Below are 16,531 nucleotides of genomic sequence, written 5' to 3' on the forward strand. Positions count from 1 at the left end.
TTTGTGGACGTGCCTTAGAAATAGTCTCATAAACCAGAAAGATACTTCAATCACATTTTTTTCCTTGTCTCATTTCTTTTGGCACACTGTGCTAATGTTGAGACTTTTTAAGCCAACTCCCTGCTTTTAAAAATGGTCTCCTCGGTGAGTCAATGTGGTGATTCAGTACAGGAATCGGGACTGGCAATGTACATTGTGCTTGGTCAAGTTACATGAAAAAAGTAATTAGTAACTAATTACTGATTACTTCCCCAAAAAAGTAATCCCGTTACTTTACTGATTACTTATTTTCAAAAGTAATTAATTACTTAGTTACTTAGTTACTTTTTAAAAACACGATTTACAACCTGAATAGGTGATAAATAGATCTTTCAGCCCAATTCTACTTTTTCTGCATAATCCATCATACAAAATGTAATCAAATGGAAAAGTCTCTTTTTTTTAACTTGTTTTATTAGTTTTAATCTTTTAACTTTATGCATCAAGCAAAAATTAAATTATATGCACCATTCTCTGACTTGAAGAAATGAGTTTAACGTTTAAACCTATTTTCTGCACATTCCAGCACATAAAATAAAATATTTGTGTTTACACTCAGTCTTTCAAATAGATGCAAGTAAAACACAGCAGAAAATAAATAAAGTCAAAGACTAGCGGTCCTGTTGCTCTATTTTCACTTGTATAGTAGGAGTGGGGTAGGCGGAGGTGTGCCCTGGTGCAGGTGTGCCGCAGCGGTCAGTTGGAGAATCCGCGAGTTTGTCTGTGAATTTCCCATTACCTCGTTGCACACTCGGTGCTTGTTTAGGAGGGGGTTTTTTCGCTGTAAAAAGAAGTTTTCTTCCCACGCACAACGGACACTAATGTTTTTGTCACTTTTTATGGAATCAAACTCAAAGTAAGGTCAGTACTTCCACGCTTTAAACGCTGCACGCTCATACTCTCTCCCGTACTCGATATATGATCCATTGTTGATCTGCACACAGCTGTTGTCACGAATGTCGCACTCGCTTACGTCACTGTCATGAGACATTCTCGCAAAAAAAAAAAAAATCACGGTTTTAGTAATGCAGTAATGCAGCGTTCCTACGGGAAAATAACAGTAATCGAATTACCGTTCTTGCGATAGTAATCCCTTACTTTACTCGTTACTTTAAAAAAGTAATCAGATTACAGTAATGCGTTACTGCCCATCTCTGGTGCAGACTATATATGAAAGTTAAAGATGGCCACTCAAATGAGGCAAAGAGTGTCTCCGCCCATTGACGTCCTTGCAAGTTGACAGCCTGAGGACTCGCCCCCTGCTGGCACTTAGAAAGAACACAAGTTTTAATTTCTTCATTTGCATCATTTTTCATAAGAAGAAGAAGCTGCAGCTGAGCTGTGGTATATACTGCACCACATTACAGAAAAGCATTTTGTTTCATTTCCAAAACAGTGATAATGATATAGTAAACTTCTTTTAGACCGGTCCTAAAACCGACTCTCTGTATTTGACCTTCATAATGATCCGAGTAGAAACAAAAACAAAGACGGACAAAGACGGACAAAGATAGACACAGACGGACGGCAGAACCACTGAAAAGCTATTCCTTAAATTTTCTTTCCAGTTCACTGTTGGATTGTTTTGTAAGACAAACTGACCTTTTCTAACAAGAAATGAGGGAGCCTCTTTTCTCCACAGCACCACCGGAGGTCAATCTAACCTTTTCAGGTCAAATGTGAAACCAAAGTGATGTCTAAGTTGGAGCACATTAAAACACTCAACCTGCTCACGCAATTTGTCAGGCAAACCTGTCAGGCTGACTCATCGAAAACGACACTCAGCGCTTGGGGGTGGACAGACACTTTTTAAAAAGGCCATCTCTCAGTGGGAATCAAACCTTTAACTGTTAGTGATGTCCCCACCGTGCTAACTAATGGAACTTTCCTCAACTTTTGGCTCTCTGTGGGAGAGAAAACTGTAGAGGAGGTAGTATATCTAAGCTAGATGTATGAGCGCTGTAATTTGTTGGTGTTTGGCTGGTTGATTTACAACGGAGGGGCGAAATTACACTGCCGCCTGTTCTCAGCAGTTTCTGGGAAATGGTTTTCCAGGCAGAACCTGAGACCGTTGTCCCGTTCAGGCACCGTAACTCAAACCTTTTACCTCTGTTCCCCTATTGGCACCCACAGATGATTTACTCTGAGTGGGAGCTAGGAGCAGGCCGGTCTGTATGTGTGTGTGTGTGTGCTTTTGTTTTTGTTTCAGTGTGTGATGTCTATGTGCATTTGTCTGTGAAAGTTACGATTGGTTCAGGGTTTAATTTGCATGAGAAAATAATGAGCGAATGTAATCAAATGGGTTGTGTGTTTGCGCACTCCCGTGTACTTCATATGGTGAAGGACGACCGGTGTTTACTCATTGGACAGGGTGAACCGAATTCTGTGCGCGTTTGTGTCCGTGCGTGTGCATTTGTGTCACTCTGTCTGTTACAAATTAGGGTTCCACTCTATAAAGTTTGATATATCACCGTATCAGTTATGTAAATCACGCAACAACGTCCCTCTTGATTTATGTTGCCGCTGAGATAATCGCGTCTCGCTCATGTACCGCCTGGATGATTGCAAAGTAGAGCTGCGTCGATGGACACACACAAAGCTCTTTCAGTTAACACTCACTTATCGTGACATGACTCACATGGGACAAAATGACACATTTCAGGCTAAATGTCGTCCTCCTGTTTCATGCGTGATGAACAGGATACAGAATGTGCCAAAATAACCGCGCAGAATTCTCAAAGTAAGACGACTTTTTATGACGTCACTTGTGTCAAATACAAGATTATTTAGATCATACCTTTACTAAAAATGTCATTAAAAATGTCATATTAAGAATATAAGTAGTTGTAAGACAGCATGCAAAGGATCCATGAGTATCCAGATGGCCAAGCTTTGATTCACAGCTCTTCTCCTGTAGGATCTGTGCTTGTTCGTGCTGCTCTTGCCAGAAATATGAAAGTGATGGTTGGCTGATGAGTTTCCTTTAAACAGCTTCAGCAGTGACAGTCTGTAAAACCTGTACTGAGAACAGCCTCACCTTTCTAATCACTAAAATGCTAAAGCTTTCCAAATGCCTCTGCTTTGTGGTTTTGTCTTGAAGTGCAAAAACGTAGAAGAACAGCATCAAAATCCTAGCAGCCTAAGAAAGTTAGCAATTGTTAACTCTATATTGCCCTGACAGATATTTATCAGCTTGATGACATATTGGCCTATAACAAACACAAGTCTACATATGACAACATATGAGTTGTACAGAAAGACGCCAATTTAAAAACTTTATTTTTTCTGCCTTTTAGCCTTTATTGGGTAGAAACAGTGGAGATAGTCAGGAAAGAGGGGAGAGAGGGGAAGACATGCAGCAAATGACTGCAGGTCAGACTCAAACCCGGGCCCACTGCTCTCTGGTCGATACTTCCAGACATGTAGACACGAGTAAGAAGATCCGCTGAAGTTCTGAATATCTGAATGGTCATTTCAGTGACCGAACGTGGCGTAGTTGTTGTTGTCAGAAATTGCTGATCCACTGGGATTTTCCCACACAACCATCTCTAGGGTTTACAGAGAATGGCCTAAAAGTGATCGAGTAAACGGGTTTTCTGAAGGTGAAAATAACCCCTCGTTACAGCCAAGGGATTCGTATAAACACAAAACACATTAAATCTTGAAGCAGATGGGCTTCAACAGCAGCTAAGAGCAGGAAACTGAGGTTATTGTTTTCACAGACTCACCAAAATTGCACAATAGGAGTTTGGAAAAACACCGTCTGGTCTGATGAGTCTTGATCTCTCTTAAGGTATTCCATGTGAGACTCAGCTTTCATACCGTTTAGGTATGAAAACATGGATCCACCCACCTTGTATCAGTGGTTTAGGCTCCTGGTGTTGGTGGAAATGGTGTTGGGGACGTCTTAGTTCCAATTAAGCATTACTGAAATGTCACAGCCTGCCTAATTATTGTTGCTGACCATGTCCATGGATGCTTTCAGCTGGATAATACACCATGTGGCAAAGCTGAAACCATATCAGTCTGGTTTCTGAGTTTACTCAGCGCCTTGTTGAATCTATGAGGAATTAAGCAGCTCTGAAGACAAAAGATGATCCAACCCGGGACTAGCAAGGTGTACCTAATAAAGCAGCTAGTTTGCGTATGTAGGACATGCTTGCATGTTTGTTTGTGGCATTTGACATAAGAATCCTGTATCAGTTGGGATAGTTCTGGAAAAACCAACATGCCTAGTGTAAGCATCAAGATCAGAAAAGCCACATTAAGCCTGCAGCAAGTGGCAGTCAAGCGCACCAACTTCTGCATCAGCACAGAGTGAAATGACACCACGACACCGCATGTGACTGTTGGTTTCGCTGGTTGTGTCCTCTGTGGAGTCTGGCGGTTCAGGGTTCACCAGGAGGTGCATGCTAGCTGTGGGCCTAATTTACTTACAAGGCACACTTAATAATTTGCACCGTGTGTGATGAAGAGCCTCCAAATCTCACGGGTAATTCCGCTGATCCCTTCCTTAAGTAGCGCTTTGGGAAACCATCTCTTCACCCACTCCTTCTTCCCTCTTGCTTCTCTATATTTTGCTGCTGTTCCCTCACTTTTCTGTTTTTTTTCTTCTGTGTTACTATTTCAGCCTCCTCTGACTTGCTCCCAAGTCTCAGCTCCCTTCATCTTCCTGTGTTTCTTGAGTCTGTATCTTTGTGTCTCTGCTGCTGCCTGACTTTCTCTCTCTTCTGCTCATTCTGTCACTCTTTCCCCTCCTTGTCCCTCTCAGCTCTCTCTCTCCTACTAACAGCCTTTCTGTCTCTTTTTTCCCTTGATCAAAGTTGCACACTACTGCCACACACACTGTGTTAACGTAACCACCCAGTCTGACATCACTGGCATTAATAAACTGTTTCCAGAAATATCTGCTGTTATGCTTTCCGATCGGTTTGCTTATTGTGGATGCGTTATGTCCGCAGTGTGATTTAGGTTTTATGTGTGCGAGGGAGATGTCCAGCCACATTGTAATACCTTGTTACACGCCCAAAAGAGAGCTGCGACAATAAGACATCAAATCGTCTGCCCGCGTGCTCCCGACACACACGTCTCGCCTATGTCTTCCTGGGAAGAAAATCGCGCCCTTAAAGCAATAAAAAGTCAAGCATGTAAAAAGGAACGGGGAATGGAGCGAGTGGTGAGAAAGTGTCGACAATGTGTGACATGAGATGTGGTCCTGAAGGGCCCGAGCTGTCAGTGCAGAGGCCCCGTGAGGAAGGCAGGTTGCCAGGCTGCCTGTCTATTTCTGCACGCTGACATGGTAGCGGGCTGGCTGACATGTGGTCATACATTGTCAGATAGATGCAGACCTGCTGATGGACAGAAAGATGGACAGATTAAATAGAAGAGAGTCAGATAAATTACAAGCTGACAAACCCCGAGAGCTTGAACCTAGGGGGCCTCTAATGGCTCCTAAACAATCAGCTGTTGGCTGTTTTCAGAAGTCATAAAGGCATTTTTGTAGCCAATTTTAAACCCAGAGGTAGTTAAGACTTTTGACTTGAAAGGTTTGAGTGTTAAATTGTTTTTTCGGCAATACCTACCACTGATTCAGCCACTGCTGTCACACCTTCTCTAACATGACCACCAAACACAGAAACGCTTGCTTTTTTCTTAAAAGAAAAAAAAAAGATTTCCATGTTTGCATGTTTGCTGATTGGATCATTTTAGTAATAATTGGGTGGTGAACATCTTTACACCACCCAATTAATATTAAAATTACACCGGCTCCAACTTTGAACTGTAACCTAAGCCAAGAAGGCATGAAATTGTTACCAAATGATGCTCCAAAACAAATCCTTGTGTACCGTGCTTAAGGAAGATCCCCTTGTTAAATCCAGCACGATGAAGTCCTGAACCGCTGAACACGGGAACTTAATGACTGGTCATTAAAAAGAGATAAAGATTTATTGCTGGGAAACATGCACCATGAGTAATCAATTAATGACGACTATTAGTCATGGGTTTATCGTAATTAAAATTGAATATTGTAATGGATTTTATTGCTAATAACAGCAGTTTAGTATCAGTGAAACTCATTTTCATAGCATCTGTGTTTTAATACATCCAAAAGAGCCTAACAGTAAGTTAATGCCCTTTTTTTTAAACAAAAAATGTAACATTAAGAAAATATTTTCACATTCATGCAAGTTATTGTCGGGTTTTTAGGATACCTACAGGAAATTTTGGGTTTGCGATTCGCTGCCTGCCACCAGGCTGTCCTCAGCCTCGAGAATGCTTTGAATACCTACAGAGAAGGACGTGGTGGAGGAACGACAGGTATCCTGGCAAACAGCTGAATGGGCTGATGGGCACTTGGAAGGGCATCGGGAGAGATGGGCATGGAGGCACACAGACAGAGAGAGACCTGCAAATAAATGTTCCTAAACATTTGACAGACTGTCAAATACGAACAGCAGTCGGGCAGACAGAAGGACAGATAAGCAGGCGTGCGGAGAGTGCAAAGGCCGACAAACAGACCGTACAGAACGTACTTTAGACAGACAGATGGACAAACACAGCAAGATGATAGACTCTTAGTCAGTCAGAATGGGAGTGCTATTCATCTGCTCCCTGAGTCACTACGTAGTGTATGCTCTGTCTCTTGGAGTGTGTTCAAAGCATGTACACTCTATATATCCTAGCACACTGATCCCCCTGTCTCCCCAGTTTAGTTTCCTCCATCTGTCCGTCTCGCTGTGTCTTCACTTTGCTCCGTAGAATCACTCCTTCCCTTCTCACCTCCCTTCAAAACAAAAAAAACCCTCATCTGCCTTCTTTCTGCATTTCCACTAAACGATCTCTCTCCTCTTCTTGCTTCCAGGCCTGCTCTCCGTCTCCTATGATGAATGGGACTACGGCTTAGAGGCGCGGGTTCGCGATGGTGTGGCGATCATCACTATGGCGACTTCTACCATGATGATGGACCGCGGGCCTCACACCCTCTTGAAGTCTCAGTGCCACGGAGCTCCTGACAGAAAGACCCCCATCTCAGGCAACCCCAACGAAGTGCTCAGGTGAGTGAAGGCGGAGAGGGCGTAGCATGTCAGAGCAGCATGATCACACTTAATGGACCCCGGTGAGCAGTCTCAGTTAATCTGGTTTCGTCGGCACTTATAGTATTGCACGCAAAGCAACACTGTGACATTTAGATGTACGATTTGAGGGTCTTTGTTGTCATTATGCAAGGATAACGAAATTATAGTTTTATTTTGATTTTTCTACATTTGTGACACAACTTCCAGTGATGCTGGAAATAATTAGAGTCCGTCTGCTATCAGTTTACAATGAATGGAGTCGAGTTGGCAATGGCATGCAGTCTGTTGCGGTGATTAACACAGTGAATTAAATCAGTGAAAATCACAAGTCTGTTGCTGTCTGCATATACAGAAATTTGCATTAATCACAAATTCACATTAGCCACTTATACTCAGAGTCCAACCAGAAACAGAAATTCATGCCCCTTTACTGTTACCTGGACAAATACCTGTTAGTTAACAGAAGTCTGAGATTGAACTATGATCTGGCACATCTTCATTCAGTTCTGAAACCGCAAAAAAACTTTTAAGCAGGGAAAACTTAAAAGATTAAGTAGTATTAAGTGACATCTTGGATCTTACTTTTATTAATCACAGAGCTTCTGGTGGTGTGGTTTGCGTTCTTTATCAGTAAGCCTGCTTTCCCATAAAACGTTCAGCTCTCTGCTGGATGTTGCCACTTGCGCACTGCTTGAATATGTCATTCTGCAGTAGTCTCGGTGTTCTCTAGGAACCACGATCCTTTTCCTTTGCTTTCTGCCCTGCAGCAAGTCGGCACATATCTCACGAAAACCAGCTCTGTGGTGCCAACCATACACTTCTGTACAATATAGAGGAAATGCCACAAAGCACTGGTCGTGTTTGTTTAAAGCTGTTTATTCACGCTAATGTGTCTGAGTCGATGTGGGAGTCATTTGTGGATGTTGCTTTAAAATTGCAACGTTCTGGTGGTCTAACATCCCCACGATCACCATGGCACCGTCATCATTGGTGCAGCAGATGTTGCAGCGCGCGCGTGCAAACACGCACGATAGCATCTCCATCCCCTGCACGCTGTGATCATCCTCCCCCCACGTAATAATACCCTATGCACAAACACCCCTTCACATGCTGCCATCTTCAGGAAAACCGACCCCACCCCTTCAGCTGTCCGTCCCAGCAGCAGGCCTTTTGAACTGGATGTGAAGCCTAGCGTTGGGCTGCGCTTTGCTCTGCGCGCCGCCTAATTGGTCCCAATGGCGTTTCAGTCGGCGAACACTATCCCCTGTCGTGCTGCGCTCCAGAGCTGAGCGCAGCATTATATTCAGTGGCGGTCTCACCCCTCCGCCACTCTGCGCGTCTGCTGGAGATAGATGTGCGTGGGTATGTGTGTTTTTATTGCCCTAAAGAGAGACAAACTGTCAAGGAAAGCCACATGTGCATGTGTGCACAGGTGTCGTACAAGGCAGCATATGTGTGTATGCTTGCTAAAGAGACTGTCAGTATCGCTTCAGGACACCGGTGGCAGATCACAGACACTTGCGCAGAAAATGAAATACACTGACCCCTTTTGGCTGATTCAGACAGATGTATAGATGCACAAATAGTCTTTTTCTGCCTTCTCCTGCAATTTTTCTGCTGAATGCAAGCACGCATACATCCCGAAATACTCTTCTCACGCTCATAAGACGCCAGAGAAACGTGGAGCCTACTGTGGAAACTCGGGCTCTTCTGTGTGTAATTTTTTTGCTCATGGTCCGAGCTTAACTGCATCCTGCACAAAGGCAACAAAACTTTGTTGTCTGTTCCAGTCAACTCTTTGGATGTCATTTCAGCCCCTGCCTGTTGTTCTCTCCTTTCTGAACCTTTTGCATTTGTTTCACCACTGCTTACTGCTTTGAGATAACAGTGGTGTTTATGGCAGCTGCTCTTGCCCCGGAATACAACCCCCTCCTCTCTCTTCTGTTCATGTGTTTGCCTCGCTGTGGTCTGCTGCGCACTGCTTTGTTCTTCTCAACTCTGCTGTGGTCTCTCTGCCGCGTTCTCTCTGCTCTGCTCAGCTGTCCTCTCGCGCCCCGTAGTCTTCTGTTTTTGTTCTGCCCTGCTCTGCTTTTTTTTCCCTACATCTGCTCTGCTTTGTTCTACTTTTATTCTGTTCTGTGGAGGGCTGCTCTACCGTTTTATCTTCTCACACCTCCTCGCCTCTCCTCTTGTCTCCTCTCCTCTCTTCTCTAGTGATTTTTCCTCTCATCTGTACCGTTCTGCTCCTCCCTAGTTGGTGCCTGCGCTGCAGACCTGCAGTTTTATAATCAACTTAGCTGTGTTGTTGATTAGATCAGTTGCAAACACTGCTAAGATCCTTTGCCCCTTTTCTGCTTTAACTAAATTTGTTTGGTGATAACCTTTGTCTTCAAGTGTTCAATCAAGAGATTAGCATTTGGCCTAGAGTCTATATATTAGAAAGTGAACGAACGCCTAGTTGCCCGGCTTGCGTGGCTGCTTGGCTGCATGGACCGATGCCCACCCGCCCGATGCGTTCACTACTAAGTGAGTCAACGAATAAAAGATGGATGGACGGCAGCTCAATCAAAAAGCTCTTTCCTGCGCCTGGGAAGCCTTACATTCTGTGTTCTCTCCAGTGAATACAAACTCCATTTGTAAAAATTTCAAGCAGACCTTTAAAGTAAATCATTAATAAATCAAGCAGGGGCCCAATTAATTCTAAGCTGTCGAAAATGGCATTTAGCAGCTAAACCTGAAAATGAAGCTTTCATCTCAACATATTAAGCTGGAAAAACATCCATGGAAAATGGACCATTCAGAAACTGAACTCGGGACCTGATCAATATAGGTCCCGAGCTTGCCCCACTGCTAAGTCACAATCCACATGTGCCAATCTGAAACATTTAGGTAAATAAACTAACTATTAGTGCTATAAAATTGGGTGCTTTAATGTTTACACACACACGCTACAGATTTTACTTGTAAACCCATATTTTTACTGTGATCTACGGTGGCCCTGAGAGGTCAAACGTACTTATGAAAACAGCAGCAAATAGAAAAGTGCCGCAAAACACACGAACCACAACGGAAATAGAAAAATACACAGCAAACGCTCACAAAAACCAAAAACAATCTCACAAAACACAACAGAAGTGTTTTTAGGGACACAAGAATGTGTCGGACCAGCTGCAGAAGTGAAGCTAACAGTTAGCAAACATGCTAACAGCAAACATGTATCTACAGTATTATATGACAACACGGATGAATCCTCAGCTTCTTTTCTCCATGTGATCCTTTGCATTTCTTAGTTTCTGGTACATTATAAACCACGGCCACTGCAGATAGCCTACAGGGTAGAAGTTCTCCAGTTGGGGATCTCAGGTTTAAAGCGTGGTAGCGAGTAGCGAGAAGTACCTGTACCTTCTTCTTGCTTTAGATATATTCCACAACATTTTTTTAGGATGTCTTTGAAGTGCGTGGTTAAGAATCTGAAGCAGATGGTGAAGAAATCAAGGAAGGACGGTGGCAGTTATCCGTTTTTAAACCTTCTTAAAAGCCGATGATTATATGGAAATACATATGTCCCAAGGTACGAGTGAAAAATTTGTATTGTAGCTCCAACACAAGTTGGTCCAGCTTGTGGATTATACACGAGCTAGGTCAGTAAGAGATGCATGGGAATATGTAAATTGAATCTAGTTTACATTTCAATCTGCTGGTGAACGAGGAAGACTGGCTCTAAGGTCACGGTCATCTACTCGAATTTATAAGCCATACATTAGCATTTTCTTGTTCGGCCCTCAGTGCCTCATAGAATACCACAAGAGAAGGACGCGTCACTCCACTAAGTAAATTAAGTCCATTGTAGCCAGCGCTGTGACATTCCAGCTAATTCTACAGCATGCGCCTGACAAATGAAGATAGCAGGAAGGGGAAGAAGAAGAGTGCAAAGCACAGAGGAGAGGGAGGGACAGAGCGAGGGAGAGGTGGCAGTAGAGGCCAGCAGCGAGCAATACACAACAGTGTGAGAATCATGAGTTTGACAACACTGGCCCTGACCTTGCCAGGCGTGGACAGGTTCCAGATGAGGTTGGTCTTGGAAAGGTGTCAAGTGCTTTTAAGCTCCGTGGGCATTTTTGAACTTCTGTGGCCTCAGTAAGGCTTTCAATATGGGCTATATATATATATTTAAGCACATACACATGTGTGTGCGTCAGTGTGTTGGTGTGTGCTTGCACGCATGCTCTGGATACAGAACAATCTGCAGTTGCATTTTGACCCTGTTGCGCTGAGAAATGCCAACTCAATGGGACTGGTGTGTCCGTGTCCGACTCGGTGTTTGCGCGTGTCTTTGTGTGCATGTGTGTGTGAGTCTGTGGAGCCCAGCTGGATGTGTGTGTTTATGGGGCAGGCAGTGGGAGGTGGCAGATAGGTACCTGTTTTTGATGGGGCTTGATTGGAAGTAGGTCAGGAATCCTCTCTCCTCTTTCTTCCATCTCCCGTCTCTCCATCTTTATTGCCTTGCTCCTCCTAAATCTTTTCGTCTGTCCTGTCACTAAATCTCTTTTTGTCTGCCAGGTTTATCCAGTCCTCTGCTTTTCTGTGTTTCTTATTTTATCTCACATAATCTTTTCCTTTTCCCAGTATTTTTTATTACATCCTTCTCGCTCTTTTTCCCCTCCCCTCTGCTGCATCCCATCTTCACCTACCTCCTTTTTGCTGCAGGCTATTATAATTTTCAATTTGTATAGCAGTACAGTACATAGGTTTGTCTTTTAAGGCTTTTGAAGTTTTATTCTAAAATGCTCTGAAATTAGAAAATCAAGAGGAGGAGAATATTGCCTCAGGTATCCATTATCTCTGCAATGTAGACAATGCAGTCTGTTCGAGGGCTAGCGCTTTAAAGAAATTTCACTGTAATTAGTTTTAATTAAGTGCTGTCAATCATGTGTCAAAGCCACATATTGATGTCCACGCTTCTTCCCTCTGCTCCTGTTAGCGCAGCTTTGTTTACACATTCACTCGTCATATACGGATGCCGCTGAATGTATATAGTCACACCTCCCCTCGCATTCACACATTATACCCCAAGTGTGCATGCAACAAAGCCTCAGTATGTTCTTCTACCTCAGCCGCACGGAGCCCTACATGGCTTGTTATCACTCTCAGTATAGATCTCTCCTCTTCAGATCCAGTGATTACACTGTACCACAGTAATTGCTAAGGAGTGTAATTCATAATTAATTCATGTCAGGGTTAATTTATTAAAACTGACTTATCAATATTTTACACAACTCCTCCATTATTCACACCAGAACATGCGCTAAAACCTATCTGTGTCAGGCCATGGAGTTAGCATGGGAAGTGTGCTGCTGCGTGCCGTGTTGTTGTGGCACGGCGTTGTTCTGGTTTGTCTTTAGATAAACCTATGCATGCAAATGGATTCGCTGCATTATGGTTCATGCTGCAAAAAATATGAGGCGTTTCCTGAATGTAGAAATCGTTTTCTGTAGATTTGATTGGAGTAGTACATGTCGGACTCCGGTCAGTGTTACTAGCTCTTGTTCGCCAGGTGACGACAGCTGCTGCTGTTTGAATTTTAACTCACCTCGTGTACAGCACAGCTGAGATACTCTCCTCATGCAGGAAACTGACAGGTTCAACAGGATATCAAAACATGCATTTTAGCGGGGAAGGTGGATGTGATTCTGTCTTATTATGCTAGTCACACCTGCGTATTCAGATTCCTACCATCCACATAACTTTATACCATCGCATGATCCCTACAGTAACTTATGGAAAAGCAGGGATCGGTTTGTGTTCACATTACAGGAAGGCAGCGATGGTGACATGCAATCATCCTGTCACTCAGCTTTGGAATAACAGTCACCGCATGCTTGCAGCTCTAGTCTTTATATGCCTCTGTGAGGTTTGCTGCATAGTAAACTGCATGGACTGTAAATAAAAGATGGAGATAGCCACCGTGAGTTATTCACTGTCTTTTAGAGATCTGTTTTCAAGCCTACATTTGAGCCATTTTGGTTTTTTCATCTTGGTTCTTTAGAGACAGAAGTGACCATTTTTGGAGGAGAGGGCAAATACCTTAGTAGTCACAGCCGGTTCTCACTCCTGAGGCCTAACATCCTGATGATTTGTCACGTCCCGCAGCGTTCCTGAGGAACGCGAAAGGTGACCTTCCGCAATCTTATGCTAAGCGCCGGGTTATGGGTGAAATCCAGTAGAATGACGGTCCCGCTGTAATACGCGTTCCAGCCATGTTTTCCAGCCCTAACCCTAACCATAACCTTATCCCAAACCTTAACCAGCACTTTAATGACATCAAATAGTGTTTTCCAAAGCAATATAAGTAAAATGACGAACATGTGTAGATTGAGCCCAAATGGTTCTCATGTTTCCTCATGTTTCCAATCTCGTCATTTAGGGACGTGTTTGGTGCCCGGAAGCGTAATATGTTGACGATTTGTCACCTATCATAAAATATTACGGTTTGGGAGTGAGAATGTGTTGGTAGTTAGCTAATGCTAACAAGCTGCATCTGTGGACTTTACACCAGTCAGGCCTCTGACAGGTGAAGCGAATAACACTGATTATCTCTTCACCAGTGGATGGGATATATTAGGGAGCATGTGAGCATTTTGTCCTCAAAGTTGATGTGTTAGACGCAGGAAAATTGGGCATTTTTCCCATCATGTAGATGCATGTGTGCGTTGCTTACCTGGAGAACACCTGGCACCAGGATGCACTAAGGGAAGAAATAAGACTGACAGAGGCAGTCTGTTGCTTTGGACAATGTTCTGCTGGGAAGCCTTTGGTCCTTTGACAAGTAACAACTACCTAAGCATTGTTGCAGACCACATACGCTCTTTCATGGAAATTGTATTCCCTGATGGCTGTAACCTCTGTCAGCAGGATAATGAACCCTGCCACAAAACAAAAATAGTTCAGGAATGGTTTGGGAGCACAACAATGAGTTTGGGATGTTGAGTTGACCCCCAAATTCTCCAGATTTCATTCCAATTCCAACACAACATTAGCAAGGTGTTCATAATGTTATATCTGATGAATATATAGGTACAACACACAGACGCAGACAACTGTTAATTTAGTGCTAAGTTACATACATTTAAAATACTACACATTTATTTGGCAAGACTACACCATACAAACACCTGAAAAGAAAGCCATTTTAAATGTCATAGTTGCATTAAAATGCTCCAGAGGGCACCAAAAGCATGACCCAAAGCTCAGTTCAGTGACCAGAAGGTGCTGAGGTGACGCCTACTACACCGCTTGTGGCTAATCATCTTTGTAGGTATACAGTCAAAGCAGCCACGCCCCTAATTTTGAGCCTTCAAAACCTGAAAAGGCTGAGTAATAGGAAAAAAAATTGTCTGGTACAGTTGTTATAAATGGAGAAATTGGCTACGGAAACCAAAAATATTTTTTGTACCAAGCAAGAAACATACTTTTTTTGAACTTTTAACAAGGGACCCTATGGGGAGTGACTCTCTTTCTTTTTAAGTCTCAAGTGGTCTTTGAAGGAGCTGCTCTCCTGCTTTGGTTTCATTTGTCACTCCCAGAGACTGCTGCTTACTAAGCTGTTATCACTGTGTCTGGAGATACGTGTAGGTCCAGTTTTATTATATTTACAGGAAGTTCAGAGAACGCGCTTGAATGAAGAGTGAACACAGATTGCTTTCCTGTAAACACAGAAGTAGCAGGATGATGAGGGGAAGAGAGACGTGTGTTGAAATCTGCCTGTACTATGACCCATCCCCTCCCTCTTCTTCTTTGAATCCCACCCCTCTCACTCTCTCTGTGTCTCTTTCCCACCCTCTGCGAGATTACCGTTACCATAGTAACAGTGGTTGTGGCTGCTATGGCAACACACATATGCTTGTGTTTCCTTGCTGTCAGTGTGTAGGATGCTCACGTGCACACTCATAGACACACACACACACACACACACACACACACACACACACACAAGGCTCTGAATTGCAGCATGTAACAATAGCTTGCTCAGTAAAGATTAAAGGGACCGCAGCGTCGAGTCATTTTGTAAATGGCTTATGATTTATGCAGCAGATTCTATGCACTTTGTATCAGTGCCAAGGCTCTACAGGAGCGACTGTAAGCCGGACACATGGGGCTGCATGAGACGGTGTGATGGTGGATGAGTGTGATCATCACAGCCCATTGAAAATATCAATTTTTGATAGAGAGGAAAGAATAAGAAAGCTGGCATTAGAGTAATTGCTGGATTACATAAGTCATTTCATCACAGATAGATAGATAGATAGATAGATAGATAGATAGATAGATAGATAGATAGATAGATAGATAGATAGATAGATAGATAGATAGATAGATAGATAGATAGATCCCATCAACATACAATCCTCTACATGCACACACTTCCAGATGCAGTATCTTTTGCCATGTATTTATTCATCTCCATATATATATAGCGTGCATGCTTTTGAGGTAGAGTGTTTCCATGGAAACAGTCACAGAGCGGGAAGGCTAGGGGTGAGGGAGTGAAATAGTTAAGAGAGAGAGTGTGTGTCTGTGTGTGTGTGGGATGACAGTGAAGTGAATTCGAGTTCATCTGACATAAACATTGCTGTCCTCATGTACATGCACTTACACACTCCCACGCACAATAACCATACCCTCTGCATGAGGGTATGGCACTGCTGAGTGCTCTGTGTGTGTGTGTTGTTTTAGTTGCAGGGAAGTGAAATTATTCCACCTGACACACACTTCTGACACCCGATAGAAACTGCATTGCTCATATGCGTGTCCCTTCAGCTCCAGGAAAAATTAATTTCAAATTGCTCATAGATTTAAAATTATGTCCGAGCAGTTATTTCAAATTGTATAGTTAGTGAATATTTAAGCTGTTTGGTTGTAGATTTTTTTTCATCTCTTTGTAATTATCTTATGATGAGGACAATGGATAAGCTGGATTTTAATAATGTTTTTTAATCACAGTTCTCACGGCTGTGTTTGGCAGCCGTTCATGCAGAAATGCAGACAGGACGACAGAGAACATAATTTAGCTTAAAGTCTGAAAACAGAGTGAAGCAACTACCCCAACTGTGTGAATAAAGGTAAAAAAAAAATCCACCTGCCAGAACCTCTAAAGCTCGCTAATGAGCTGCTTTTTTGAAGCATACATTTTCAGAGTGTGGTCTGACTGCTGTTTCTTGGTCAGAAACAGTAACTTCATGGAATCTCTGCTGGTTGCATGGCAAAAGATTTCAGCCCAGAATGACTGCTACTTTCAAATCACTTGTTCATGCGCTTGTTGCACATGTTCATATGTAATGTGCACTGGATTTGGTCCTCGACTGTGTTAGACAGCAACCCTTCGACTTGATTACGATTTGGGTCTGTGACAAAGAGGA

At 43.1% G+C, this 16,531-nt stretch overlaps 1 protein-coding gene across 5 annotated transcripts in view; it reads left to right on the top strand.

The window, feature by feature from the left end:
- The window catches only part of grin2ba (glutamate receptor, ionotropic, N-methyl D-aspartate 2B, genome duplicate a), a 145,252-nt gene that overhangs the window by 79,650 nt on the left and 49,071 nt on the right, over positions 1–16,531 (top strand). For all 5 annotated transcript variants that reach the window (XM_085157776.1, XM_085157773.1, XM_085157774.1 and 2 more), the window contains one exon: positions 6,902–7,094. In XM_085157776.1, the coding sequence (XP_085013902.1) occupies positions 6,902–7,094 (193 nt within the window). The remainder of the gene's footprint in view (positions 1–6,901; positions 7,095–16,531) is intronic.

This window comes from Neolamprologus multifasciatus, chromosome 4 (assembly GCF_963576455.1).
Source record: "Neolamprologus multifasciatus chromosome 4, fNeoMul1.2, whole genome shotgun sequence".
Classification (NCBI taxonomy): Eukaryota; Metazoa; Chordata; class Actinopteri; order Cichliformes; family Cichlidae; genus Neolamprologus; species Neolamprologus multifasciatus.